General features: G+C 38.5%; 1 protein-coding gene across 4 annotated transcripts in view; it reads left to right on the top strand.

The window, feature by feature from the left end:
- PDS5A (PDS5 cohesin associated factor A) overlaps window positions 1–25,779 on the top strand; it is a 113,485-nt gene extending 87,706 nt beyond the window's left edge. For 3 of the 4 annotated variants that reach the window (XM_037530463.2, XM_037530462.2, XM_037530467.2), the window contains 12 exons: window positions 1,133–1,269; window positions 4,339–4,462; window positions 4,761–4,965; window positions 5,446–5,560; window positions 11,446–11,578; window positions 12,058–12,177; window positions 12,447–12,509; window positions 13,206–13,351; window positions 14,254–14,362; window positions 18,134–18,486; window positions 21,840–21,990; window positions 22,891–25,779. In XM_037530463.2, the coding sequence (XP_037386360.1) occupies window positions 1,133–1,269; window positions 4,339–4,462; window positions 4,761–4,965; window positions 5,446–5,560; window positions 11,446–11,578; window positions 12,058–12,177; window positions 12,447–12,509; window positions 13,206–13,351; window positions 14,254–14,362; window positions 18,134–18,486; window positions 21,840–21,990; window positions 22,891–22,926 (1,692 nt within the window). In that variant the 3' untranslated portion in view covers window positions 22,927–25,779. The remainder of the gene's footprint in view (window positions 1–1,132; window positions 1,270–4,338; window positions 4,463–4,760; window positions 4,966–5,445; window positions 5,561–11,445; window positions 11,579–12,057; window positions 12,178–12,446; window positions 12,510–13,205; window positions 13,352–14,253; window positions 14,363–18,133; window positions 18,487–21,839; window positions 21,991–22,890) is intronic. The other variant, XM_037530466.2, reaches the window with a different exon arrangement.
- The last annotated feature ends 1,974 nt before the right edge of the window (window positions 25,780–27,753 follow it).

Here is a 27,753-nt window from a genome sequence, read left to right as displayed (position 1 = left end):
TTGAATATGAGTCTCTAAGTAAATATAACCATCAGTAATTACAAAGATCTCCTAGTTTTGTTTTTTATCAGAAGGTTGAGCAACACTGAATTAGACTTGACGAGTTCTTCAAAATAAATTTTCAGTACTACAAAATATATCAGTAGTATTAAAACTACAGGCACACCTTGGAGATACTGCAGGTTTGGATCTAGCCCACCACAATAAAGTGATTCACATGAAATTTTTGGTTTCCCGGTGCATATTAATGTTTATACTACAGTGTAGTTTGTTAAGTGTACAGATAGCATTATGGCTATAAAACAACATATATACCTTAATTTAAAAGTTAAAGTTAAAAGTTGCTAACCATCTCAGTCTTCACCAAGTCCTAACCTAGCTGGTGGAGGGGTGTTGTCTCAGTGTTGGTGGTTGCTGACTTATCAGGGTGGTGGTTGCCGATGCATAGAGGTGGCTGTGGTAGTTTTTCAAATTTAAGAAAACCATTGAATTTGCTGCATTGTTGACTCTTCCTTTCACAGAAATTTTCTCTGTAGCTAGAAATGCTGCTTGCTAGTATTTTACCCATAATAGAACTTTCAAAATTTGACTCACCTCTCTCAAACCCTGATTTATTTATTGACTTAATGCAACATTGCCAATCCTTTGTGATTTCAACAAAAATATGGCACCAATCAACATGACCAGTGCGGGTTTTCCACAAGCCATTAACTTAATGAAAACCCCAATATCTGATGCACAATAAAATGAGGCGTGCCTGTTTGAAAGATGTGAAAATCTCAGGCAAATGTCTTAATTGTTAAAGCTTATGTTTAGAAAGTAGACCTTGGGCAAGTTATTTATCATTATAAATATTCTTCGTTGACTTGTCTTATTGGAAATAAGAATACTTCCCTTACAGACTTATTTGGAAGATTAAATAAGTTAATACATATACAACTCTCAGAATAGTACATGGTATAGGTTAAACTAAGTAAATATTAGTTTTATTGTTATTGTCCTAAAGATTTGTTTAGTAAAACATGTCTACTGGTAATTAAACAGTCTCACTAATCTAATTAACATAATTTAATCTTCCATTTAATTGGAATTTTAAGTTGCTTTCTTTTTTTAGCATATTAATGTTTTATAGGTACAAGCAATTAAACTTCTGGTAAGATGGCTGTTGGGTATGAAAAACAACCAGTCTAAATCTGCCAATTCAACTCTTCGGTTATTATCAGCAATGTTGGTTAGTGAAGGTGACCTGACAGAGCAAAAGAGGATCAGGTGAGATTGTTCATCCTTTCAAATTTTTTAGCTCAAAATTGTTACAAAGACTTAAATAGGAATAATTTACCTAATTAATACTGCATGTTGAATGATACTGTGTGCTTGGGAATCAAATCTTACAAATTCACTTGAGATTTGTACATCTTTCAGTGTTTTCGTAATGATGTTATACAAAGTAAACACTAGAAATATGGCTGCAGAATTAAGGCTGCTGGGGAACCAGAGAGGAGACCCGATGACTTAGGGTAAAATATAGGGGCTTTTGATGGTGGTAATGGTACGATAACAGATCTGAAGTAGTATAAACTTACTCCCCTAAATCATGCACAGTGTTGTAAATCAATGCTACCTCAATTTTTTTTTTGTTTTGTTTAAAGATTTATTTATTTATTTATACATGCACTGGGTACAGTCAGAAGCGCGGGAGGGTGAGAAAATTCACCAGAGCCAGAGCGGGGAGCAGAGCAGGCAGAAGGACCGAAGTACACTGCTGAGGGGAGCAGCGGGCGGCAGGAGAGGTCTGCGCGCCATGTGGGACCCTCCTCCAGTGGCCGGGGAGCAGCCGGGGATCGAACCGGTGCTGCAGAGGTGCGGGCAGCTTCGCAACCCAGCGCTCAACCACTGCGCCACCAGGGAGGCCCAGTGCTACCTCAATTTTTTAAAAAAAAGTATATTCTTCTTTCCTAAAGACTGAATTTTTCCAGTAAATTTTTAATTTTAATTGCTATAGTAATGTTGCAGTTACCTTCAACATTAAACAAATACTTGTTGAATGACTACTCTTGGGAAAATTCTGAAAAGCTTAGCAGCAAAAACAGATATTCAGTTCTTGCCTTCAAGGAGTTTTGCTGTATGGCTTGGTGCCGGGAAAGGAATGTCAGTCGCAGTTCAAAGAAGGAAGAGTCACAGTTTCCTATTGGTTTGCAGACAATTACGCAAGTTTCTGCAAATGCAAAAAATAAAATATTGTACTTCTATACATTTTCACTCTTCAAATCTGTTAAATCACCATTTCTTCTTTCTGTTCCTTTTAACATGAAAATTTAGATGTTTCGTGATCCTTAGTTTTTTGAAACTCTTGATTTATTATGCTCCTGGAGCACCAACAGAAATAATTAAAATTTGTGCTTGTGGTGCATTCCTACATACTCATTTGTGCATTGCATATTTATTGAGCACTCACACCAGATTCTGGGGTGCTTCTTAAAGGTACAACAGTCTCTACCTTCAAGGATTATGCATTTTGGTAGAGGAAATAGGGAATGTGCAATTAGAATAGAGATGCTAAATGTTTTGATTTAAAAAAAAAATGACAGGGGGCCTCCCCTGGTGGCGCAGTGGTTGAGCGCTGGCCTTCGAAACTGCTCGCAGCCTCTGCAGCACCGGTTCGATCCCCGGCTGCTCCCCGGCCACCGGAGGAGGGTCCCGCATGGCGCGCAGACCTCTCCTGCCGCCCGCTGCTCCCCTCAGCAGTGTACTTCGGTCCTTCTGCCTGCTCTGCCTGCTCTGCCTGCTCCGCCTGCTCTGCTCCCCGCTCTGGCTCTGGTGAATTCTCTCACCCTCCTGCGCCTTGACTGTACCCAGTGCTTGTATAAATAAATAAATAAATCTTTAAAAAAAAACAAAAAAAAAAAATGACAGGGCCTCCCTGGTGGTGCAGGGGGCTAAGTCTCAGCACTATGAAGCTATCTGCAGCCATCGCTGCCTGAGTTCGATTCCTGGCCAGAGAGCTAACCCACATGGTACAGCAGACCTCTCCTGCCTTGCCTGCTGCTCCCCTCAGCAGTATACTTCAATAAATCCACCTGTTGTGCTCCCTACTCTGTCTTTGGTGAATCCTTTCACACACACACACCCACCTCTGGCCTACATCCCAGTTCTTGTATGCATAAATAAATACATCTTTTAAATATATATACATCGTGTGTGTGTGTGTGTGTGTGTGTGTGTGTCTCTCTCTCTCTCAGGTCCTAATTGGATGTTATATGGTTTAGCTAGAATCAGAAACATATCGCTCTATACTCTATTTATTAGCTGTGAGAACTTGTATAAACTGCATTTCTAAGACTCAAGTTTCCTCATGAGAGAAAACTTGTAAAGTGTTGCACATATTGCCTGGCACAAAGTTAAGCACACAGTTAGTACAGCTTTTTTTTTAATTCCTCAATTATTTTCCTCAGATTTTTAATGGTCATTTCTTGTTACCAGCATTCATTTTGACTATCCTGTTGTCCAAGAGTACCATGTTTTCTCCTTTTCTATATTAAGCTATGTCCATTGTGGATTCAGGCCAGCTTTCCACATTTTTTTAACTATCAAAGCTATACAATATTCCAATATACAGTGAAGGTTTAAGTGGGAACCCTGTCCTGTCACCCCATTCGTTGTCATATTTTCCCATGTAGGAAGTAAGTCTGCTGGGTTGGAGTAAGTGCCTGGCCCTCCTATCTTCCTGCTGCAAAAGGAACCTGAGTTGGCTAATGACCCTCACCTCCATATCCTTTCCTTTTACTTATCTGATAGCTTCCCTTTTCTGTTGCAAATCAACTCCAAATTGCTGGCCCTGTATTTCATCAGGCATGTGTAGCTTTAACTAGATTCCTATGTTCTATGTATAGGCATTTAAAAACTGCAGGAGGTAGATTTAAAATGATAGGGGATTTTTAATTTTTCAAGGTGCTGGTTTTTTGTTGTTTTTTTTTTACCAAGTTCTCTACAATGAGTATATAGTATATTAGGAATACAATTCTTTATGTAGATAATTTATTCTAGCATTGCAATTAATGTGCTTGTAAGAATGAGCAGAGTTATTTGGCTGTGATGGAGGCTTTTAGCTAGAGCATAACTAAATAAGAAGAAAGATAAACTTCTATTATCAGATAGTCTCAATGATTTGAGCCTTTTTTCCTGTGGTGACTTTGAGGACTCAAAAGGCGATATTTGGACATTAAGTCACTTTAAGTATAAATTATGCTAAGAACTTTACACTCAAAATGGGATCAAAGTATTATTTTATGAGTCATAATGTTTATAGGAAATGTTTATTTCTTTTTTGTTTGTTTATAGTAAATCTGATATGTCTCGCTTGCGATTAGCTGCTGGTAGTGCCATAATGAAGCTTGCTCAGGAACCTTGTTACCATGAAATTATAACTCCAGAACAGTTTCAGCTCTGTGCACTTGTTATTAATGTAAGTAACAATCTTATTTTTGTCAATTACTTGGCCTTTAACGTTATATACATTTACATTCTGTGGGTATAGACCCATTCACTATAAGGATGTGTACACAAAAGGGATTGCTATTATTACCAATTCTAACAAAATGACTCACAAATACTGATTTGTTTCCCCCATTATATTTTAAAAATGAAAATATATTTAAAATGCATAAAAATATGCTCTTGTGTTTGCCAATTGCTAAAACTAAATTGGACATTTTTGTTATGGCTTTTAAAACACTAATATTTTTGGTTATGTGCTACTGCAGGATGAGTGCTACCAAGTAAGACAGATATTTGCTCAGAAGTTGCATAAGGCGCTTGTGAAATTACTACTCCCATTGGAGTATATGGCGATCTTTGCCTTGTGTGCCAAAGATCCTGTGAAGGAGAGAAGAGCACATGCACGACAGTGCTTGCTAAAAAATATCAGTATACGCAGAGAGTACATTAAACAGAACCCCATGGCTACTGGTAAGTAGCTTTGAAAGTTCCCAGTTTGTAAATGCATCTTGTTGTTGATTCTATGGGGGAAGGGGAATTATTTTTACATATTTCTATTGTAATTGATAATAACAATGGGAGATTTATGGAATGCTGTCATTGTAGTCATGTGCTTTGATTTTTGAGACATTTTAAAGTTAAATAGAACTACATTTTTTTCCTGTGGGATCAGCAGTGTGGCTTGGTTTGACATGTTGCTAAGATGTTAGAGAGCAAAAACTTATTTTCTAGCTTTGTAAAGGACCCACTGCATGATCTTAAATTATACTTTGACTTTAATATTCTTCAAAATTGAAAAAGAGGTATTTCAGTATCATGTAGCTATCAAGTTCTCTAATAGAAAAATAACTGAGGGGAAAAATGGAACTGAAGTGATTGGAATATAAACCTAGAAAGGGATTTTATAAAAGCTATTTATTACTATTGTTAATAATGATGTTTTCACTTTAGAGAAATTACTGTCACTGTTACCTGAGTATGTAGTTCCATATATGATTCACCTGCTAGCCCATGATCCAGATTTTACCAGATCACAAGATGTTGATCAACTTCGTGATATTAAAGAGTAAGTCATACTGACTTTTAAGAACTCTAAAAAATTAAATTTTACCTTTTTTAAAAATGCTATTTTTTTTCTGTTGTTATTACCCTTGAAATAAAAATCTTTTTATGGTTTTGTTTATTTATTGTAGACTGTAAGTTTCATTTTAAAAAATTATTCTCATCTAACAAGTTCTTTCTTGTTTGTTTTATTTCCTATTTGTTTGTAATTAGCTGTCTGAGTCTTTGAAATTGGTTTGTTTGGTTATTTTAACTTTTAATATATTAGGTTTACTGTTTAAGATGGGATTTAGTTACTTCATTTTGAAAATTTAGAAATCCATGTAGTAAAAATTTGTCTCCTTAAAACGAAAATTTACTTTTAACCTCAAAAGATAATGCATAAGGGTTAAAGTCTCAGCGCTATTGGGCCTCCCCGGGGGCGCAGTGGTTGAGCGCTGGGTTGCGAAGTTGCCCTCAGCCTCTGCGGCGCGGGTTCCATCCCTGGCTGTTCCCGGGCCACGGAGGAGGGTCCCACATGGCGCGCAGACCTCTCCTGCCGCCCGCTGCTCCCCTCAGCAAGAGTACTTCAGTCCCTCTGCCTGCTCTGCAACCCGCTCTGGCTCTGGTGAATTCTCTCACCCTCCCGCGCTTCTGACTGTACCCAGTGCTTGTATAAATAAATAAAAATAAATCTTTAAAAAAAATAAAGTCTCAGCGCTATTAAACTATTGCCAGCCATTGTGGGTGAGTTGGATCCCAGGCTGGGGACCTGAACCACATGGCCTTGCAGATCTCTTCTGTCTCGCCCACTGCTCCCCTCAGCAGTGTAGTTCAGTAGATCTGCCTGTTCTGCTTCCCATTCTGTTTCTGGTGAATCCTCTCACCCCCGCACCTCTGGCCTAAACCCTAGTTCTTGTATGCATAAACAAAAACATAAATCTTTTTTTAAAAAATGCATTAAAATATGTGCACACACGTAAAATACTCTGGCAATACAAAATCAGGTTTCTTGTACTAGTCACAGAGATTTGAAGTATGTGTTTTATATATGTGGTTATTAGCTTTGTACAAATTGGTAACATTTTTCTGTGTCACTATTTTATTGGAGTAAAATATAAAATTTACCATTTTTAGTGTACAATTCAGTGGTATTAATTGCATTCTCAATATTATATAGCCATCACTACTGTATTTCTGAAAGTTTCAGTCACCCCAAAAAGAAATTCTTTACCCATTAAGTAGCAACCCCCACTGGCCCCCAGATACTGATGCCCACTATTCTACTCTTTGTGTCAGTGAATTTGCCTATTCTGGAAATTCATATAAGTGGAATCTTAAAATACTTGTCCCCTTTGTGTCTGCTTTTTCAGAGTTCATCCTTGCAGCATGTATTGAAACTTGATTTCTTTTTATTGCTGAATAATCCATTGTATGCAAATACCACATTGTGTTCATTTATATGAACTTGGATTATTTATACCTTTTGATTAATGTGAATAATGCTGATAGGAATATTGGCATATAAGTATTTGAGTTCCTCTTTTCAAATCTTTTGGTTTTATACATAAAAGTAAAATTTTGGGGCCAAATGCTAATTCTATATTAAAGTTTTTGAAGAATCACCAGACTGTTTTCCATAGTGACTGCACCATTTTATATTCCCATTAGCAGTGTATAGAGTTTCCATTGTCTCCACATCCTCATCAAAGTTTGTTATTGTGGGTTTTGTTGTTTTTTTTTTAATACTTTCTTCATTGATGTGAGTGGTATCTCATTATGTTTTGGATTACCTCTTCCCTAATGATTGCTGATTTAAGCATCTTTTCATGTGCTATTGGCCATTTGTATATTCTCTTTGGGAAAATGTCTATTCAACTCTTTGCCTGTTTTTTGTTGCTTGTCTTGGTATTTGTAATTCTTTATGTAGTTGGGTATTTTAATCCCTTATCAGCTATATGATTTAAACATTTGATACTAAAAGTTCTTTAGTCCATATAGTTCATTTTGTATGTAGTAAAAGGTAAAGGTTCCATTTCATTCTTTTACTTGTGGATGTCCAATTTTTCCAGCACCATTTATTTAAAACACTGTTCTTTTCCCAACTGAGTGGTCTTAGCACATTTGTCAAAAATCATTTGACCATATGTGCAAGAATTTATTTCTGGGTACTCAGTTCTGTTTAGTTTGGCTATATATCAGTCCTTATGCCAGTACCACACAACCTGACTACTATAGGTTTGTATTAAGTTTCAGAATTCTGAGGCGAGTCCTCCAACTTTGTTATTTTTCAAAATTGTTATAGCTATTTGGGGTGCTTTGAAATTTCATTTGAATTTTAAGATGTGTGTTTCCATTTCTGCAAAAACTGCCGTTGAGCTTTTCAACTGCTAATTTTTTTTTATTAATGAAGTATCATTGTTTTGCATCTTTGTTAATAATTTGACAATATAGGATTTCTCCCCTTTGTCAATGATCTGAATAGCAGGTTTTTTAAAGATTTATTTATTTATGCATATAAGAATTGGGTTGTAGGCCAAAAATGCGGGGGAGAGGCAGAAGTGAGAGGATCCACTAGAGACAGAGTAGGGAGCAAAACAAGTGGACTGACTGAAATACACTGCTGAGGGGAGTAGCAGGCGAGAGAGAAGAGGTCTGCTATGCCATGTGGGTTAGCTCCCTGGCTGGGGATCGAACTCAGGCCGCAGTGGCTGCACATAGCTTCATAGTGCTGAGTCTTAACCCCTTGCGCCACCAAGGAGGCCCCTATGTATTATTTTTTTAACCTGCTGTTTTCTTTTTTCTTTTTTTTTTTTTTTTTTTTTAAAGATTTATTTATTTATTTATACGAGCACTGGGTACAGTCAGAAGCGCGGGAGGGTGAGAGAATTCACCAGAGACAGAGCGGGGAACAGAACAGGCAGACTGATGATAACACTGCTGAGGGGAGCAACGGGTGGCAGGAGAGGTCTGCGCGCCACGTGGGACCCCCTCACCCAACAGCCAGGGATCGAACCTGCGCTGCAGAGGTTGCGGGCAGCTTCACAACCCAGCGCTCAACCGCTGCGCCACCGGGGAGGCCCATTAACCTGCTGTTTTAAAAATATAATATATAGAACAGCTTTCAAAGTACCATAATTGATTAAACCAATTTTTTATTGTTGGATGGCACATAATCTTAGCATATATTAAGGTTGAATTAACATTTTTATAACAAGATTATCATACTTTTTTCAATTGCTGCAAGTCAAATCTAAATTGTGTTGCAAATTTATATATATATATATATTTTTTTTTTTAAAGATTATTTATACAAGCACTGGGGTACAGTCGGAAGTGGGGGAGGGTGAGAGAATTCACCAGAGCCAGAGTGGAGAGCAGAACAGGCAGACTGACGAAGTACACTGCTGAGGGGAGCAGCGGGCGGTAGGAGAGGTCTATGAGCCATGTGGGACCCTCGCCTGGCGGCCGGGGATCGAACAAGCGCTGCAGAGGCTGCGGGCAGCTTCACAACCCAGCGTTCAACCACTGCGCCGCCAGGGAGGCCCGCAAATTTATATTTTTACGTCTATTTTTTAACTTTATCACAAGCTTCTTAATAAAACTTTTCAAACAAATTAGAACACCCATCACATTGAGAATGCTTCCTCACTTCTGCACTAAAACCAAGAGGAATTCTAACACCTGTCAGTTATGTGTAAATGGCTCTGAAGAATCTTCAACTTAATAGAAATTCACTAGAATTCTGAGCCTGAAGAGCAAATAATTTCAATATTCACATAAACAAATGAAGCTCAAACTTAGAACCTTTGTCCAGCAGACAGTTGCTCATGTAATATTCTGTTTCTAAATACTTTTATAAAAATTTGGTTTTAGGGCCTCCCCTGGTGGTGCAGGCGGTTGAGTGCTGCTCTGTGAAGCTCTCTGCAGCCTCTGCAGTGCCGGTTCGATCCTGGCCGGCCTGGCCAGCCGGGAGGGTCCCACATGGCACAGCAGACCTCGCCTGTCTCGCCCACTGCTCCCCTCAGCAGTGTATTTCATCAGTCTGCCTGTTCTGTTCCCCGCTCTGTCTCTGGTGAATCCTCTCACCCTTCTGCGCATCTGGCCTGTACCCTGGTTTTTATATAAATAAATAATTAAGTCTTAAAAAAAAACAAACCAAACTCTAATAGCATGTGTTACTAGTTTGTAGTAGCACATTTATTAAAAAAAAATTATTTTTTTTGGTTTTAATCATAGTCCTCACCCATTTATCTCTGTGACCTTATTAGGTAGCCACTTGGCCTTTCTAGAAAACTTTCTAAAAGGTTTTCTAGGTTATTTAATAGTAAAATGATAATTTTACATTTTCTTCATAAGGTTACAATGATTAAAGGAAAGTGCTTGGCCTAATGCTTAATATATAGTAAGCACTCACTAAATAGCTCATATCCTTCTCTGTCATTTGTGACCACCCTGCAAAAGAGAATAAACATTTGATTGGCGGTATAATACAAATATTTCTGTTCATAATCCACTGCATGTAATTTAGTCATACAATATATATGTAATCAGTATTTATATATATGATAAATATATATGTACAGACTAATTATTCCTTATTCTCCTTTGATTCTACGAGTTTAGCAAACATCTAGTGTCCAACTGGAGTCAATTAACTCTTTGCCAAAGTTAGTATTATTGAAAACTACCAGTTCTCATTTAAACTGTTAAACTAAAAACAGAACATTAAATTTCCTCTTTATAGTAGTCCCCTTAAAACATTTACAGAGTATAGGGAAATTCATTTATGTAGACTTATCATCAAATGATTTCTCCCCTGATGATACATACAAGCAGTAACTCACAGCTGCCTGAGATCATCTGGAAACTTATTAAAAACATATTACCCTAGATTTGTCAAAATAAGTTCCTCAAGTGACTCTAATGTTCAGCCTCATTTGCAAATTGAGGTATCCCCTTTTAAAATACATTTTATATGTTAAATGAGTATGCAATCAAAGTGGAAAACAGCAAAAATAATTTGAATGACTGGTTACCATGCACATTGGCTTTGGTACAGCAAGTCAGAGTTATGTCTCAACAGAATTACATAGATCTCCTACATGACCAGCAAATAGTATACCAAGACCGCTGTTTGTGGGTCTGCTCATCATTGCCTGGCATTTAGACTTGTCAGATCATTAAATATTCATTGGGGCCTCCCTGGTGGCGCAGCGGTTGAGCACTGGGCTGCGAAGCTGCCTGCAGCCTCTGCAGCGCCGGTTCGATCCCCCCGGCCTCCGGCGAGGGTCCCACATGGCGCACAGTCTTCTGCTGCGCCCGCTGCTCCCCTCAGCAGTGTGTTTCATCAGTTTGCCTGTTCTGTTCCCCATTCTGTCTCTGGTGAATCCTCTCGCCCTCTCACGCTTCTGACTGTACCCAGTGCTTGTATAACAAATAAATCTTTTAAAAAAAAAAGATATGCTCTACTCCCGGCTCTGGCTCTGGTGAATTCTCTCGCCCTCCCGGCTTCTGACTGTACCCAGTGCATGTATAAACCAAAACAAACAAACAAACAAAACAAATAGATAAATAAGACATGCCTCTAGAAAATTAAAAAAAAAAAAAAAAATAAGATAGTTTTAAATAAATAAATATTCATTGAACACCTATAGAATGACTTTTGTGCCTTGCCAATCTGTCAGACCTTCTCATATTAAGCTACATTTTCATTTTTAATGTTTTATTTTGTATTTTGCATTTGAATGAATACTGTTAACAGGATATTTTTTAATCATGTGGTTTTCTCTGTTTTATATTTCTTTTATTACATTCAGACAATAGAATTTCCCATTAAGATTATTTATTCCATTTGTAAAAGCTACCCACATTCAGTCTCCTTAATAGATGAATATGCTTACCATTTAGGTGCCTATGGTTCATGCTGGAAGTTTTAATGACAAAGAATGAAAACAATAGCCATGCCTTTATGAAGAAGATGGCAGAGAACATCAAGTTAACAAAGGATGCCCAATCACCAGATGAATCCAAGACAAATGAAGTAAGATGTGTGTCAGCCAATAGATAAAAAATAGTACAGCTCTTTCCCATTTTTTTCGTATTATATCATGTTTATAAATATATTTAAGTCAGTTTTTATTCATTTCATTATTATTGTATAATTTAAGGAATGTTTAATGTTTAATACTCTGAAGAAGATACTAAAACCTCTACAGAACTCACAGAAGTTACAATTCTGCTGCTTTACTAACTTTTAGTAAGAATTAGAAACAAATAGGTGTTCTTATATGTTTCCTTTTGTTCAGTTTGGTTTATTATTTTTAATGCATATTTGGCATTCATAGTAAATAAGGTGAAGGAGTTTTTTTTGGCTCATTAGGAGGTACATTTAAAAAATTGCCAAACACAATTGTGAATATTCAAGGAGTAAATAATAACTATATATCATTGGGCAGAATTGGTATATGTGTTTATCTTGCACTACTGAAAACTACATCTCCTTTTTCCTTTCATACCTAGAAACTTTACACAGTATGTGATGTGGCTCTGTGTGTTATAAATAGTAAAAGTGCTTTGTGCAATGCAGATTCACCAAAGGATCCAGTACTTCCGATGAAATTTTTTACACAACCTGAAAAGGTATTTTCTTACCTTCATTTTTCTGCCATACAAAATTAAATTTCACTTACAATCAACCCTACTGGCAAATATTGAATTGTCTTGACTTAAACAATAAAAAGATATCTGTGAGTTTATTAAGGAATGGGAGATTGTTTACAAACTACGCTAAACCTTATAACAATGTAGTATAATTTAATGAATAAAATGGAGACTGTTTGCCCTCAAACATTGGAGTTTGTCTTATTTAAAATGTGACTCAGGATATTTACTCTTTTTTCTTTTTGTAGGACTTCTGTAATGATAAGAATTATATTTCCGAAGAGACAAGAGTCCTTCTGTTAACCGGAAAGGTATTATCTACTAAATAATTTTGTGGTCTTTATCTCATGTGTATATGACTTCTACTCCTAGAAATAATCTTGTGTCTCCTAAATTTTATAGTTTTTTAGTCTTAGATTGAGACAACACTCATGTTGTAGGATATAGCATCTCTCTGGCTTTATTCTGCCATGACCCTCTCTTCTGAATTACAGTGGGTTTTTTTTTTTTTTTTAGCAATAATGATAGATTTCAGGTTACTTATAATCCTCAAAGCAGATTTTCCTGATTAATGGAATAGTAAATTTAATGTGTAATATAAAAGAAATAATTGTAATTTAGATATTAAGTTAGTATATATTCTATAACAATTATATGATACATAAAAGAGCAAAAGGAATTTTTTTATAAACTTAACTACTAGTATATACATTTAATAGCTTAGTTGTATGCAATTTTGTTTTATGTTTCATTGTTTTAGAGACAACTTTTATTTTGATTGACAATAAGGGGTAATTAAATACTACCTGGTTGTTGTTAAGTAAAGGTAATGGTTATGATTTGTACATGTATTCAAACAAAATCATCATTTCTAATAAATTTAGGATTTTAACTTTCCAAAGTAACAATTCCTTGGCTTAGCCTAAATCTTTCTTCCATATGTATCTAAATTTACATGTGTTCCTTTCAGTAAGGTATAAAATAACATATGTATGTGTGATTTTTAGCCAAAACCTACTGGAGTACTAGGTGCAGTAAACAAGCCTTTATCAGCAACAGGAAGAAAACCATATGTTAGAAGCACTGGACCCGAGACTGGAAGCAATATTAATGTAAATTCAGAGCTGAACCCTTCAACTGGAAATCGTTCAAGGCAATACTTTTTTCCATTTGTTTTCATTAGCTCTCACTCACTACTTGGTTCATATTTTAATATCCTAAAATAATGTATTGCAAAAAATTGACTTTAGGAAATGTTTTGAGTCAAAATAATCATGCTGGATTTCAGTATTATTTCTGATGGAAATTGAGCCTGTATTACACATTTTGAAACAATACAGCTTTCTGAGTGTGTTTAAAAGTTAAATGGGAAGAGTAGCAGAATCTGTAATATAACTAATTTAGGTGGAAATGTGTACATAGATATAAGAAAGTTAGGAAAACTACAGAAGTTCAGTTCTCTTAAACTGAATTTGTATGTTTTTTATTTCAATCAAATTAGTATGAGCTAAGATAATGTCATTATAGCATTTACACTTATAAAATTATTTCATGTTATACTATTGCATAAATTTCCATGTGACTCCACTTAGCAACACTAAATAGCCTAGATTTTATTCTTATTCATGCAATCATGAAAATAAACTCAGCTGATGGTGTTTTAAACACATTTTACATTCCCTTCCCTTGAAGAGCATTAACAGAACCTGGAGACAACTGTGCTACAGTTGTATATTTTTGTATAAAGGTTTCCCAACCCTAAATGATAGGTTTGCAATAGTTGTGTTATTTTTCTTCTTCACAACTTTTTCTTTCTCTCAAGTGGTTTTAGGTACTCATTTCTGTCTTACCAGTAGTATGGTTCAATGAAATCAGCAGCATGATATAATAGAGCAATCAATAGTCTGTTACCATAGAAGATCTGAATCTTGCTATCATTGCTTACTTTACCAGATGTCTAAACCAGCCTGAACTGCTGTTTCCATATTGGTATAGCAAGAGTCTAAGCTTTCTCTTCACGTGATGAAGAAACCTTGATTTATTTTGCTTCAACAGGGAGCAGAGTTCAGAGGCAGCAGAAACTGGAGTTAGTGAAAATGAAGAAAACCCTGTAAGAATTATTTCCGTCACTCCTGTAAAGAATATTGACCCCGTAAAAAATAAGGTAAATTTTTAAATTTAGCAAGTGGATTTCTCCTATAAAAATTCATATTACAATTTCATATTACAATTCATATTACAACTTCAGGGTAAGGAACCCATATGCTACATATTATATAAGCGTGCATACCACCTCTGGCTACACGTACTGTGCTTCCACTCTCCAAAATGATTCTGCCACGCACTCCATTCTCAAATTTATATAGTCCCTCATCACACTACCTTTCTCCCACACTCCTCCTCCTGACACTTTGAAAATAGAAAGTGAAAGATTTTGATATCTTTCTTTAACTCTGTTTACTTTTGACAGGGGTCAGTGCTCTGTTTTGTTTCTATTACATATATATATTTTTTTAAGTTAGAGGTCAATTTTTAAAATGTATTTGGGGGTCTCCCTGGTGACACAAGGGGTTAAGACGCAACCTATGAAGCTGTCCGCCGGCTCTGCAGCATGGGTTCCATCCCCGGCCGGCCAGGGAGCAACCCACATGGCATAGCAGACCTCTCCTGTCTCACCCACTATTCTCCACAGCAGTATACTTTGGTCAATCTGCCTGTTCTGTTTCTCACTCTGTCTCTGGTGAATCCTTTCACCCCCCGCAGCTTTGACCTGTACCCCAGTTCTTGTATGCATAAATAAATCTTTTTTAAAAAATAAAATGTATTTGGGTGGGTTGTTTGTTTGTTTATGCATACAAGTACTGTGGTCTAGGCCAGAGGTGGAGGGGATGAGAGGATTCACCAGAGATAGAGTGGGGAGTGAAACAGGCAGACTGGCTGAAATACACTGCCACGGGGAGCAATGGGCAAGACAGGATAGGTCTGCTGAGCCATGTGGGTCAGCTCTCTGGCTGGGGATCAAACTCTTGCCACAGTGACTGGGAATAGCATGGTAGCGCTAAGACTTAAAACCCCCTGCGGCACCAGGGAGGCCCAGCATTAGGCTTTTTAAGTGCTGCATTTTTTTTTTTTTTAAAAAAAAAGACTTATTTATTTATTTATTTATTTATTTATTTATTTATACAAGCACTGGGTGCAGTCAGAAGCACGGGAGAGTGAGAGAATTCACCAGAGCGGGGAGCAGAACAGGCAGACTGAGGATACACTGCTGAGGGGAGCAGCAGGCGGCAGGAGAGGTCTGCGCGCTAAGTGGGACCCTCGACCAGTGGCCGGGGATCGAACTGGCGCTGCAGAGGCTGCGGGCAGCTTCACAACACAGCGCTCAACCACTGTGCCACCGGGGAGGCCCTAAGTGCTGCATTTTGTGTTGTTGACATTTCAACTGTGACATCCCATTTTCTTAATTTTCCTCCAAGTGCCTTTGCATATCTCATCTCTGATAGATTGTTTTCATAGTTTCACTTTGGTGCTGCTATATTCTTTTTCCTTTTTGTATTACCCATACTCTTAAAATGAAGACTAACATTTAACTCAGTGGAATTCTGATTTTTGAATTTTCTCACTTAAAATGAAAATTCATAGGAGTGGTTAATTTATGTAACTTCTTGGGCCTCCCCACTGGCGCAGCATTTGAGCTCTGGGTTGCAAAGCTGCCCACAGCCTCTGCAGTGCCGGTTCGATCTCTGGCCGCCGGGCGAGGGTCACACATGGCTCATAGACCTCTCCTGCCACCTGCTGCTCCCCTCAGCAGTTGTACTTCGTCAGTCTGCCTGTTCTGCTCTCCGCTCTGGCTCTGGTGAATTCTCTCACCCTCCCCCACTTCTGACTGTACCCCAGTGCTTGTATAAATAAATAAATCTTTTAAAAAATAAAAATTTTTAAAAAATGTAAGTAACTCCTTAAAACATGAAATATTTTTCCCCAGTCATTCAAACATATTTTCTGAAGAAAATGAAAATCAATTGGAAGGACAATGGTAGGGCCTTTCTGGTGGCATAGGGGTTAAGTCTCGGCACTGTCACTGCTACAGCATGAGTTCAGTCCCCCACCAGGGAGTTAACTCACATACGGCGCAGCAGACCTCTTCTGTCCTACCTGCTGCTCCCCTCAGCAATGTATTTCAGTAGATTTACCTCTTCTGCTAACCATTCTATATCTGGTGAATCCTCCTCCTCCCCTCCCTACACACTCACCTCTGCCCTATACCCCAGTTCTTCTGTGCAATAAATAAATGTTTAAAAAGAAAAGATAGGGGCCTCCCTGGTGGCACAAGAAATTAAGATGCAAACTATGAAGCTATCCACACCCACTGCAGCATGAGTTCGATCCCCACACAGGGAGCTACCCACATGGCACAGCAGACCTCTCCTGACTCGCCTGCTGCTCCCCTCAGCAGTGTGTTTTAGTTAGTTTGCCTGTTCTGTTCCCCACTCTGTCTCTGGTGAACCCTCTCACCCTCCACACCTGGCCTGTATCCCAGCTCTTGTATGCATAAACAAATAAATCTTTAAAAAAAAAAAAAAAACATGGTTTTGAAAAGTGATCAGTTTAGGCTATCCCTGGTGACACAAGGAGTTAAGCACAAGCTATTAGCAGCCCTGTTCTGATCCCCACTCTGTCTCTGGTGAATCCTCTTACCACCCCCCACACCTCTGGCCTGTACCCTAGTTCTTGTGTGCATAAATAAATCTTTTTTAAAAAGTAACAAATTTGGGCCTCCCTGGTGGTGCAAGGGGTTAAGAAGCAACCTATGAAGCTGTCGGCAGCCATTGCAGCACGAGTTCAATCCCCCGGCCAGCCAGGGAGCAACCCACATGGTGCAGCAGACCTCTCCTGCCTTGCTCACTGTTCCCCTCAGCAGTGTACTTCAGCCAATCTGCCTGTTCTGTTCCCCACTCTGTCTCTGGTGAATCCTCTCACCCCACACACACAACTCTGGCCTGTACCCCAGCTCTTGTATTCATTAATAAATAAATCTTTAAAAAAAAAGTGATAATTTATAGTATACCATCAATATATAGCACCTTTTCTATTTTTTTTCTTTTAGGATTTATTTCTGCATACAAGAGCTGAGGTACAGGTCAGAGGTATGGGGGTGCGAGGCTTCATCAGAGACAGAGTAGGGAGCAGGACAGGCGGATTGACTGAAATACACTGCTGAGGGGAGCAGTGGGCCAGATAGAAGAGGTCTGCTGCACCATGTGGGTAGCTCCCTGGCCAGCCGGGGATCAAACTTGTGCTGCAAAGGCTGCGGATATCTTCACAGTGCTGTGCTTAACCCCTTGCACCACCAGGGAGGCCCTAAAGCACCTTTTCATTTGAAATGGGTGTGATAAAACCTATCTCTATTTTATGTAAGCTGCCTGTGCATTTTATTTTATTTTATTTTAAAGATTTATTTATGCATATAAGAGCTGGGGTACAGGCCAGAGGTGTGGGGGTTAGAGGACACACCAGAGACAGAGTGGGGAACAGAACAGGCAGACTGACTGAAATACACTGCTGAGGGGAGCAGCATGGAGACAGGAGACGTCTCCTGCGCCATGTGGGTTGCACCCTGGCTGGCTGGGGATCGAACTCGTGCTGCAGAGGCTGCAGATTGTTTCATAGGGCAGCGCTTAACCTCTTGCACCACCAGGGAGGCCCCTGCCTGTGCATTTTAGTAAGCATTTGTTGAGTGCATTGTGTGCCAGCTCCGGGGATTACTGCTGCACACAGTCCCAGTCCTAGAGTACACATTTTATGGGGGATGTAAGCAGTTAGCCAGAAGCCCTGGAATCCCAACTAGTTTAAAATGTTTCAAAATACTTTTTCTAGTATAGATCATTAATATTTAAGGAATTTATGTTTATAGAGTTGTTTTGTACTCTTTTAGGAGATTAATTCTGATCAGGCTACCCAGGGCAACATCAGCAGTGACCGAGGAAAGAAAAGAACAGTAACAGCAGCTGGCACAGAGAATATCCAACAAAAAACGGATGAGAAAGTAGATGAATCAGGACCACCCACCCCTTCAAAACCTAGGAGAGGACGTCGACCCAAGTCTGAATCTCAGGGCAATGCAACCAAAAACGATGATATAAATAAACCTCTTAGCAAGGGAAGAAAGAGAGCCACGATCAGTCAGGAAAGCCCTGGAGGTTTGGAAGCAGGTAATGCCAAAGCACCCAAACTGCAAGATGTAGCCAAAAAGGCAGCACCAGCAGAGAGACAAATTGACCTACAAAGGTAATGTACACTGTTTTTCCAAACTTTAAATTTAAACATTTTATTTCTAATGTGTGCCAAACACTTAAGCCTTTAGGAATGAAAATCACCCTTGCTTTTCTTGAGTAGGACATAATGGTTTGCTTTTAGCTCATAACCTCTAAGATACCACCTGAAGAGAGATCTCCTTTTGTGTTGGTTAATATTTAATAAGGTTGTAGTATTTGAGTATTTCTCTTTATTTTTTGCAAGAACAGTGTCATTTTTTGCATGGTCACCTTCACTTGATGGCCTGGGGTTTACTTATTGTGAAGGGCTACCTTTACAATACAAAGGTCCCAGAATGGAGAAGGTAGAAGTCATAAAAAATATGAACAGCTAAGAGGTGAATATCTCTTAATTCCTTGTTACAGTTAATATGTGTGAACAACTTATCTCTCCCCAGTGAAACAACCTAAGAGCTGCTCACTATTGATCATTCTTAGGCTTAGGATTTTAGATTTTGCACACTCTAACAGTGATACCTCAGCTGAGCATCTAGAAGTAGTCTATTTCCAGGGTCTCTCTGGTGGCACAAGGGGTTAAGATGCAACCTATGTATGGGGCTATCCGCAGCCACTGCAGCATGAGTTCGATCCCCGGCCGTCCATGGGGCAGCCCACATGGCGCAGCAGACCTCTCCTGACTCGCCTGCTGCTCCCCTCAGTAGTATACTTCAGTCAGTCTGCCTGTTCTGTTCCCCACTCTATCTCTGGTGGGTCCTCTCACACCCTCCCACACACACACCTCTGGCCTGTACCCCACTTCTTGTATGCATAAATAAATCAATCTTTAAACAAAATTTTTTTTTAAAAAGTGGACTATTTCCAAAGTGTGGCTTACAGTAGGAATTTAGCCATACCCCTCTTTTTCCCTTGTATATCTATTCCCAACTCAACTCCCCCTAAATTAGATTGTAAGCTTCTGAGTTGCTTGTACCAAAGAGCCATCTTTGATCATCTCAGATTATCCCCACCATGCTGCTTCAGTACTTTTATAAAGTACAGTATTGCTGAAGCAAATGTGTTTGTAAGTACTTTAATTACCATTAATGAAATTTCTGTGTGTCTCTGGGTACCTCTTATAACCTCTCATTATTGTAGACACAGGCCCAAAACTCACTACAAGTTTAATAAACTAATAAATATAGTAATGAAAGCCAGGCTTAGCAAGCAATTTATTACTTTTCTTCTCAAACCTAGACCTTTGACCTGGAACAATGTATTTAACCTCTGCCTCCTTTTTTTCATCAGTAAGATAGTATAATACCTTCCTCAAAGGATTCTTCTAAGAATTAGATGGGTCAATAAATATAAAGCATTTAAGTTACCTTGCACAGAATAAAAGATCTGTAACTGTAATCATTATTGTTTTGGATTCTGGGTGTTTTATCCCTTAATATACTTTTCAGTTACATAGTATTCTGAACAGTTGCCTTGGAAATTGCCAGAATTTTCTGAAGGGTTTATACCTTTTAGCCATTCCTCACCCACACAAAATAGTACTGACCATCACACAGGCAGGCCACCTGAACCAATGATCTGACCTGTCCTTAGCTATCCTTTTATCCTTTTACCAAAATATACAGTTACATACTTACCAACCAGACCTAGTCTCTGAATTAGGACATTGTAAAACAAAATAAGCAAAAAATGCCTTACCTGCCGAAGACTGGTTTTAATTAAAAATAGAATTTCACCTTCTTAAAAATCTTACAATGTCTCTTAAAAAAAGCACCCTAGAAGTCCTAAGTATGCCATTTAGTGGATTGATGGACAATCCAAAACAAGTCTTCAGTGAGTGTGATATTGTCGGTGAAGTTAGATGGTTAAATTAGATGCTAGAATTTAAGGGCCGAGTTGCTTATTCAGATTAGGAAGGAATGGAAAAGACAAAAGCAAGCTTGGGGTGTTTCAGAATATGCATCTATGTTTTGTTACTCAGAAATTATAGCCAGCAATTCAGTCATACATTTCTGAAGTACATGTGCAAAACATTTGATATATTTTACTGAATTAACAACAGTAAAGAGTACCATGTTACCTCATTTAACCTCAGCCATGTTAGGCAGGACTCTTGATAAGTAATAACCTCTGAAGCTGTTTTAATACCACAACCATAACTTAAAATGTGTGGCAAGTGCTAACCCTTCCAGGATTCCTTTTACTGGGTTTTTAGTGACAACATTAGGTCAGTAGTAATTACTTTTAGTATTATACCTGCTTATATAATTCATGAATTAGGGATGAATACATTATCCCACAGAAATATGGACAATATGGGCCTCCCTGGTGGCGCAAGGGGTTAAGACGCAATCTATGAAGCTACCCGCAGCCACTGTAACACATGTTCAATCCCCTGACAGGGGGAAACCCACATGGCGCAGTAGACCTCTCCTGACTAGCCCACTGCTTCCCTCAGCAGTGTATTTCAGTCACTCTGCCTGTTCTTTCCCCCACTCTCTGGTGAATCTTCTCACCCTCCACACCTCTGGCCTGTACCACAGTTCTTGTATGCATGTATAAATTTTTAAAAAAAAAATATGGACAATATGCACAAAAATTTACTGAGATTTTACTTAATTTGGGAGTTGTACATTTTAATTTGTACATTTAACTATAGAATTATTAGATTTCTTTGGGGTTTGCAGCAAATGTATTCTGAGCTGTTTACTTTGTGGCTTTGTGTGTTTTTCAATAAATATTCCTATTTATAATTTTGGAATGCATTTGGTATTGTTTTGGATTCACCTTCTACATTTACAAAAACAGCTGTTTGTATACTGTGATCAAGAAACATTAAGAAACAACTGGAGAGTTGATGTTGGCTTCCTGGGTTTTAGATGGAGGATTAATCATCCTTTCAATTATTTAGTTCATTTGTTTTTCCCTTGTTTCGAGCTATATCCCAATAGCAAAACAATTCCAAATTTGCATTGAAAATGTCTCCACAGGTATCCAGATGAGTATGCTTTGCTTATATTTAAGGCCAGATTCTCCAGGGAAATGAGATATCAATAAACACCCATGGAGAAACAGTCCTTAAACTTGGGCCTTCTGGGAAAACTGTAAATTAAAAAATTATCTATAGGATAATCAACTATAATTTTCCCAACTTCAGATTATTGTGTTTTCCTTTAGTATGCTTAGTGTGAGTGTTGAAGAATGTCGGAATTTCTATTTTTTTTTTTTTAAGCAGAAAGTTTCCTTACATGGGTTCATATTTTAAAGTAACCCCTGTGTATACTTCATGTGTTAAACTACTGTTTGTTTTTTTGATGTGAATATTATTTAGTATCAAGTGAATTTTTATCAAAATAATATGAAATTTTTCAGAAGCCAAGTGCTCGGAAGTGATGGCGATTCACTTTGGGACATAGAATCAAGTCCAGGAAATTCTTCCAGTGATCTGGATCCTTTAAAAGTCTGTGAGAGCAGCCAGGAAGATACTGAGGACTCAGAGCTAGTAAAGGGAAGCTTCCTGAAGGTGCAGCAGGCAGCCTGTAGCAAATTCTTTGATATATTAAATTTATTTTGTGTGTTATAACAATAGTCTAAGAATCTTAATTACCTTACTGCTTTTTTAGCATCATTATCTTTATAAAATGTATATCTAGTGATGGTTTTTGGGATATAAGTAAACTCACTTACCTTTTTCTCCAAGTTTGAATTTTTGAGGAGACAAACTTAATACTGGTATGTCTGAATAAAAATGTGGAACGTTATAGGCCTGGTGACCACTAATGCCTTTCCCCTGATTTGAACAAGTCTAAGGGAGGCCAAGGACGGTACGCTTGGTTCTTCCCCTCTTAGCCTCTTTACTTTACCTGTTAGAGGAAATTCTTGCATCTGTCAAACAGGACTTAAGTGAGAGAAGAGAAAAAAAGGCCCTATCATCCCACTCCCTCAAGCTCCCAGAGATCAGCATTTCCCTAGGAAGATAGGTTGAGTAGAGGATTCCTCTAACTTCTTAACAGTATTAAACTAAATTTTCCTCCTGGCTTTTTTTTTCAATATGCTAAAATAAATTTGTTTACCCATACCAGCAGTCAGAACTTCTTTGCTGCTTATAAATTCATTTTGCCATAGTGCCCAGTAATTCTTCCACTATCACTTTGGGATTATTAATAAAAATAATTTAAAATAACTAGCTTTCGTTGTTATAAGCAGATCAGATAGCAATACATAATGGTTGAAAATAAAAATTTTATTGCTATTTTGTTTTTATCTAGTTTAGGGAAAGATTCCTTAAACCTAGTAAAATCTCAGTTAAAATGGAAATATTGTTAAGACTTTAGAGAACAGCTATAGAAGTGAAATACTGGTTGGTTTTATTTTCCTGTTGACAACTTTTCTAATCTTGCTTTCTTCTGCTCCTATCTCCAAGGTAAAAAGAAAAACCATTTGCAAAGGAAGAAAATGAAGGCCAAACAGAAGCGTGCTCCAGCTTCTGCAAAAACTTGGATTCAAAACGTCCCTGAACAGGAAATGAAGTTAACTTCAGAACACACACTTTCTGCCTTGAAAACTGAAAGAAAGTATACTTCCTTTTCACATGACCACAAGTCCTTTGATGGAAATGTATAGCAGAAACTCTTGAGAGAGGCTAAAAGCAACTCTGTTCTACCCTCCCCTCTTCCAGACTTTTCTTCTGAAAAGTCAATAATTAAGCAAATTGCTTAACACTTGGTTCCAGTTCTGCATATCTGGAGTTGAAAGGCATAATACACCATTAATTTCCATGCTGCAGTTTTTATTTTTAAGAAAGTAACAGGATGTCCTTACACTGACACTGAAAAATTCATCAATTTTAGAGCCAGGAATTCCCGTGTTACACAAGAAAAAAATAGAAGTCTACTGAATTAATTTTTTAGAAGAAAAGAGATCAGATTAAATATTTCTTTGTTTTTCCTTTTGGAAACTTTTATGTATAATTCTTTCTGCCTGCCTACTTTTCTGCAAAAAAGAGATGTACAGATTTCAATTCCCTGCTATGAAAAGTGATGTGGTGGCAATTTTATAAATGTTGCTTTCTGATTTTTATCAGAGTGAGAAAATAATTAAAATTATTATGATTTCATATCACTTCATATTTTGATTTCCCCTCCATTTTAGTTTAATATAATTTGCAATAAATGTACATATTATTGTTTGTTTCATAAAGCATATCACTTTAAAATGGTCTTTACTCCTATAATTATGTTGGAATATTTGGAATTTTAAAGGAGTAAAGACTGTCCAACATTTGGTTTTATAATGTTTGTCACCAGATTTTTATTATTGATGTAAAAAAAAAAAGTCAGTTTTTTAAAATAGTTGGACTTTGGCAGCTTTGTGAGGAAAGTTGGAGATGTTTAGGATTGCTATCAGTTTTCAGCATTGTGCTATTGGGAAATAAGTGTTTTGCCTTTGTCTGCCAGTCTGGGCTCAGTTTTTGTTTATTTTAGAAGACAACTGTTGCATCAATATATTGTTTCTTGGCATTGTTCAGCATAGGTAATGTGTACACTTTTGTGTACACATAATCATATTTAAGTTTTTGCATAAAATAAATGCTTCTAGATGTCATATGGTAGTCTTTTTTAATCTTCATCATGTTGTGAATTTTTTTATGTGAAAGGGCTAAAGTCATAAACAAAGAACATGATTACAGTCAACTCTCCATTATCTATAAAATAGTGACTGTGCCTCAAGTTTTTAATTTTGTGGGCATCATAAATTTAATAAAGGCATACTATAAGAGCTAATTCAGGGGGGTTGGAATTTATCCTTTCTCACACTCATTTGTAACCTGCCTCCATTTTCCAGCTGAAGCTCTTTCCCAAAGCCCGAGTAGAATGTGCTCATTTTGTTTCCTTACATACGCCTAGTGTTGGTCAGAGTACATAGAGGTTTTGTGGTATATCCTGATCTTGATAGGCTTTAATCTACAGAGGATGTCGAACAGTGAAAGAAAGCTGTGTTAAAAAGAACAGTTACATTAAGCCTGAAATTTGCTGGTAGTAAATGTCACTTATGTCTCATAGATAATCAGGAGTTGACTGTTATTGATTCTGAGTGAAACATGGGTAATTCTTTTAAATATGCATATACACACACATTTAGGCATTGGATAATAGTTAGGGAACAGTGACTCCCATTGATAGAAAGCAGTATCTTTTAAAAGGGTAGAAAACGCCCTATTCTTATTGCCTCTTTATATTCCTTCAGAAGGAAAGTATGAAATATTGCCTCCAACTTGCTAAAGAAAAAAAAAAATCTATGCATAAGCATCAGAAAGTCCCTCAAGGAATCAGTGGGCATGATCTATTTAGATAGATTTTAAAGTTCTCTTAGCATCAGACAACTTGATTGTTAAGGCCGCCATTTTGTCACCAATAAAAAGCACACTGATAGGAACCTTCCTTTGACTACTCAGCGTCAGCGTCAGCCTCACAGCTCACTAGATTACCTAGTGTTAAGTCATATTTAACATAATGTGGCAGAGCCATTTGTGTCAGTTCAAGGCTTCATAGATTTTTGCAGGAAAAGAGTTTGCTTAAAGAATCTGATCCTCTTAACGCCCACCACTGATTTTGTTACATGATGCAAGTGTCTGGCACTAAGGGAAGGGAGAGTAGGGTGATGGATAAAGCTGATGGGGAGGGACTTGTTTAAGGGAGATTTGTCAGTTTTCCTTTGTAAAAGGAAAAAGTAAATTCCCTTAAGAATTTGGTATTCACATCTCAGAGAACTACAACACAAAGTGCAGACTTATATTTGAGAATTAATGTTAACCCTTTGTCTAGTTTGAAGCTTCTTGTATTTGTCTAAAACTACAAGCCAGAATTTTGTATCTCCTTTGATAAAAAGTGTGTATAATGTAAAGTAGTTTTGCATATTCTTGTGCTGCACATGGGCTGAATTTTTAAAAAAATTTTTTTAAAAACTTGAAGCAGAATCTTGTAATTTGTGTAAATGACAAGTGTAAAATCCTACGATAAAATGCTAAAAAATATGCATTGTTTCAAATAAAACCAAGAAATGCAGCATTATATAGTAGTGTGGAGCCCTGAATATTCACGTACCCCTGGTATGTCACAGCTGATAAAATGTCTTTGCATGTTTTCTGTCTATAGTCTGGAGTCTGCATAGCCTCATAAGAAAGTAAATGCCACCTTCCTGCTTCCTGGCTACGTACTCTGGTCTGCCTCACAGTGGCGGAGAGAAAACATAATAGATGACAATATCTGATGGGCATTTGGGAAACTTCATGAGTTTTTTAAAAATTAAAAGAAGCCTTTTTTTTGTGCTATCCTATTGTGCATTACTTATCACAAATTTGGGGCATGCATATTTAATTTAAAAGCTAGTTCTTGGAGAGCAAACAGATTACATAAATGCATCTGCAGTAAGAGGCAAAGAGGAGAAACTGTCATTCCTGGCTCTGATTTATGCTCGATGGGTTTATCATTCAACACCTGAGTATCTGACTTGTCAAGACTTCTGTCTTCACTATTCTTATGGAAAAACTCAATTGAAAACCAGTGAGTTTCCAATAATCTGATAATGCAGCCTCATGGTAAAATAACCAATGACAGTGCTGCCTACAAGACATTAAAAGTTTGGGCCTACACAGCGGTTGAGCGCTGGGTTGCGAAGCTGCCGGCGACCTCTGTGGCGCCGGTTCGATCCCCGGCTGCTCCCCGGCCACCTGAGGAGGGTCCCACATAGCACGCAGACCTCTCCTGCCGCCCGCTGCTCCCCTCAGCAGTGTACTTGGGTCCTTCTGCCTGCTCTGCTCCCCGCTCTGGCTCTGGTGAATTCTCTCACCCTCCTGCGCTTCTGACTGTACCCAGTGCATGTATAAACAAAACAAACAAACAAATAAATAAATAAACATGCCTCTATTAAAAAAAAAAAAAAGTTTGGGCCTCCCCGGTGGCGCAGCGGTTGAGCGCTGGGTTGCGAAGCTGCCCGCAGCCTCTGCAGCGCCGGTTCGATCCCCGGCTGCTCCCCGGCCACCGGAGGAGGGTCCCATATGGGGCGCAGACCTCTCCTGCCGCCCGCTGCTCTCCCCTCAGCAGTGTACTTCAGTCAGCCTGTTCTGCTCCCCGCTCTTGCTCTGGTGAATTCTCTCACCCTCCCGCGCTTCTGACTATACCCAGTGCTTGTATAAATAAATAAAAATAAATCTTAAAAAAAATTTATCTCCCTTTAAAAAAAAAAAAAAAGACATTAAAAGTTTTCTACAAGACAATGGGCCTCCCTGGTGGTGCAAGAGGTTGAGACGCAACCTGTGGGGCTGTCCGCAGCCACTGCAGGATGAGCTCGATCCCTGGCCAGGGAGCTACCCACATGGCGCAGCAGACCTCTCCTGGCTTGCCCACTGCTCCCCTCAGCAATGTGTTTCAGTTGGTCTCCATGTTCTGTTCCCCACTCTGTCTCTGGTGGATTCTCCCACCCACCCCCCCGCGCCTCTGGCCTGTACCTCAGCTCTTGTGTGCATAGGTGAATGGGTCTTTAAAAAAAAAAAAGTTTTCTACAAGACAAGAGTGAGGAAGTGGGGATGAGTGTGTGAGTGTGCATAATCAAATGTTCCTCAGCCTGTGCACCAGACCTTACGTACTGAATTCCCCTAAGAGTAATAACCTTTTTTTCATGATGTGTGTTATTTCAAAGTACAAGAGCCGGGTGGGGGTGTGGGGGTGTTAAGTCTCAGCACCATCATCAGCTTGAGTTCCATCCCAGCCAGGAAGATGGCGCGGCAGACCTCTCCTGTCTTCCCCTCTGCTCCCCTCAGCAGTGGATTTCAGTCAGTCTGCCTGTTCTGCTCTCCACTCTGTCTCTAGTGAATCCCCTCACCGCCCACACCTCTGGCCTGTACCCCAGTTCTTGTATGCATAAATTTAAGAAATAAAGACCAAAAATAAAGTACAGTAGAAACGTGCAAGATCCCATTTCTAAGGAACCCAAGCCAGTCAGGGAGGTGACCCACACGGCGCAGAAGACCTCTCCTGTCACGCCTGCTGCTCCCCTCAGCAGTGTATTTCAGTGGATCTGCCTGTTCTGCTCCCCACTCTGTCTCTGGTGAATCCTCCCACCCCCACACCTCTGCCCTGTACCCCAGTTCTTCTTTGCATAAATAAATCTTAAAAAAAAACACACACACACAAACATCTAAGGGTAGGGAGTAGCCATTGTCTTCACTGAGGGTATCTAGTGTGCACAGAGCAGACACATGCCGTTCAAAGCCCTAAGGTTGGTGCCT

The sequence above is a fragment of the Talpa occidentalis genome, unplaced genomic scaffold (genome assembly GCF_014898055.3).
Source record: "Talpa occidentalis isolate TD23 unplaced genomic scaffold, MPIMG_talOcc4v2.1 talOcc4.6, whole genome shotgun sequence".
NCBI lineage: Eukaryota > Metazoa > Chordata > Mammalia > Eulipotyphla > Talpidae > Talpa > Talpa occidentalis.
This window is presented reverse-complemented; position numbering and strand designations above follow the sequence as displayed.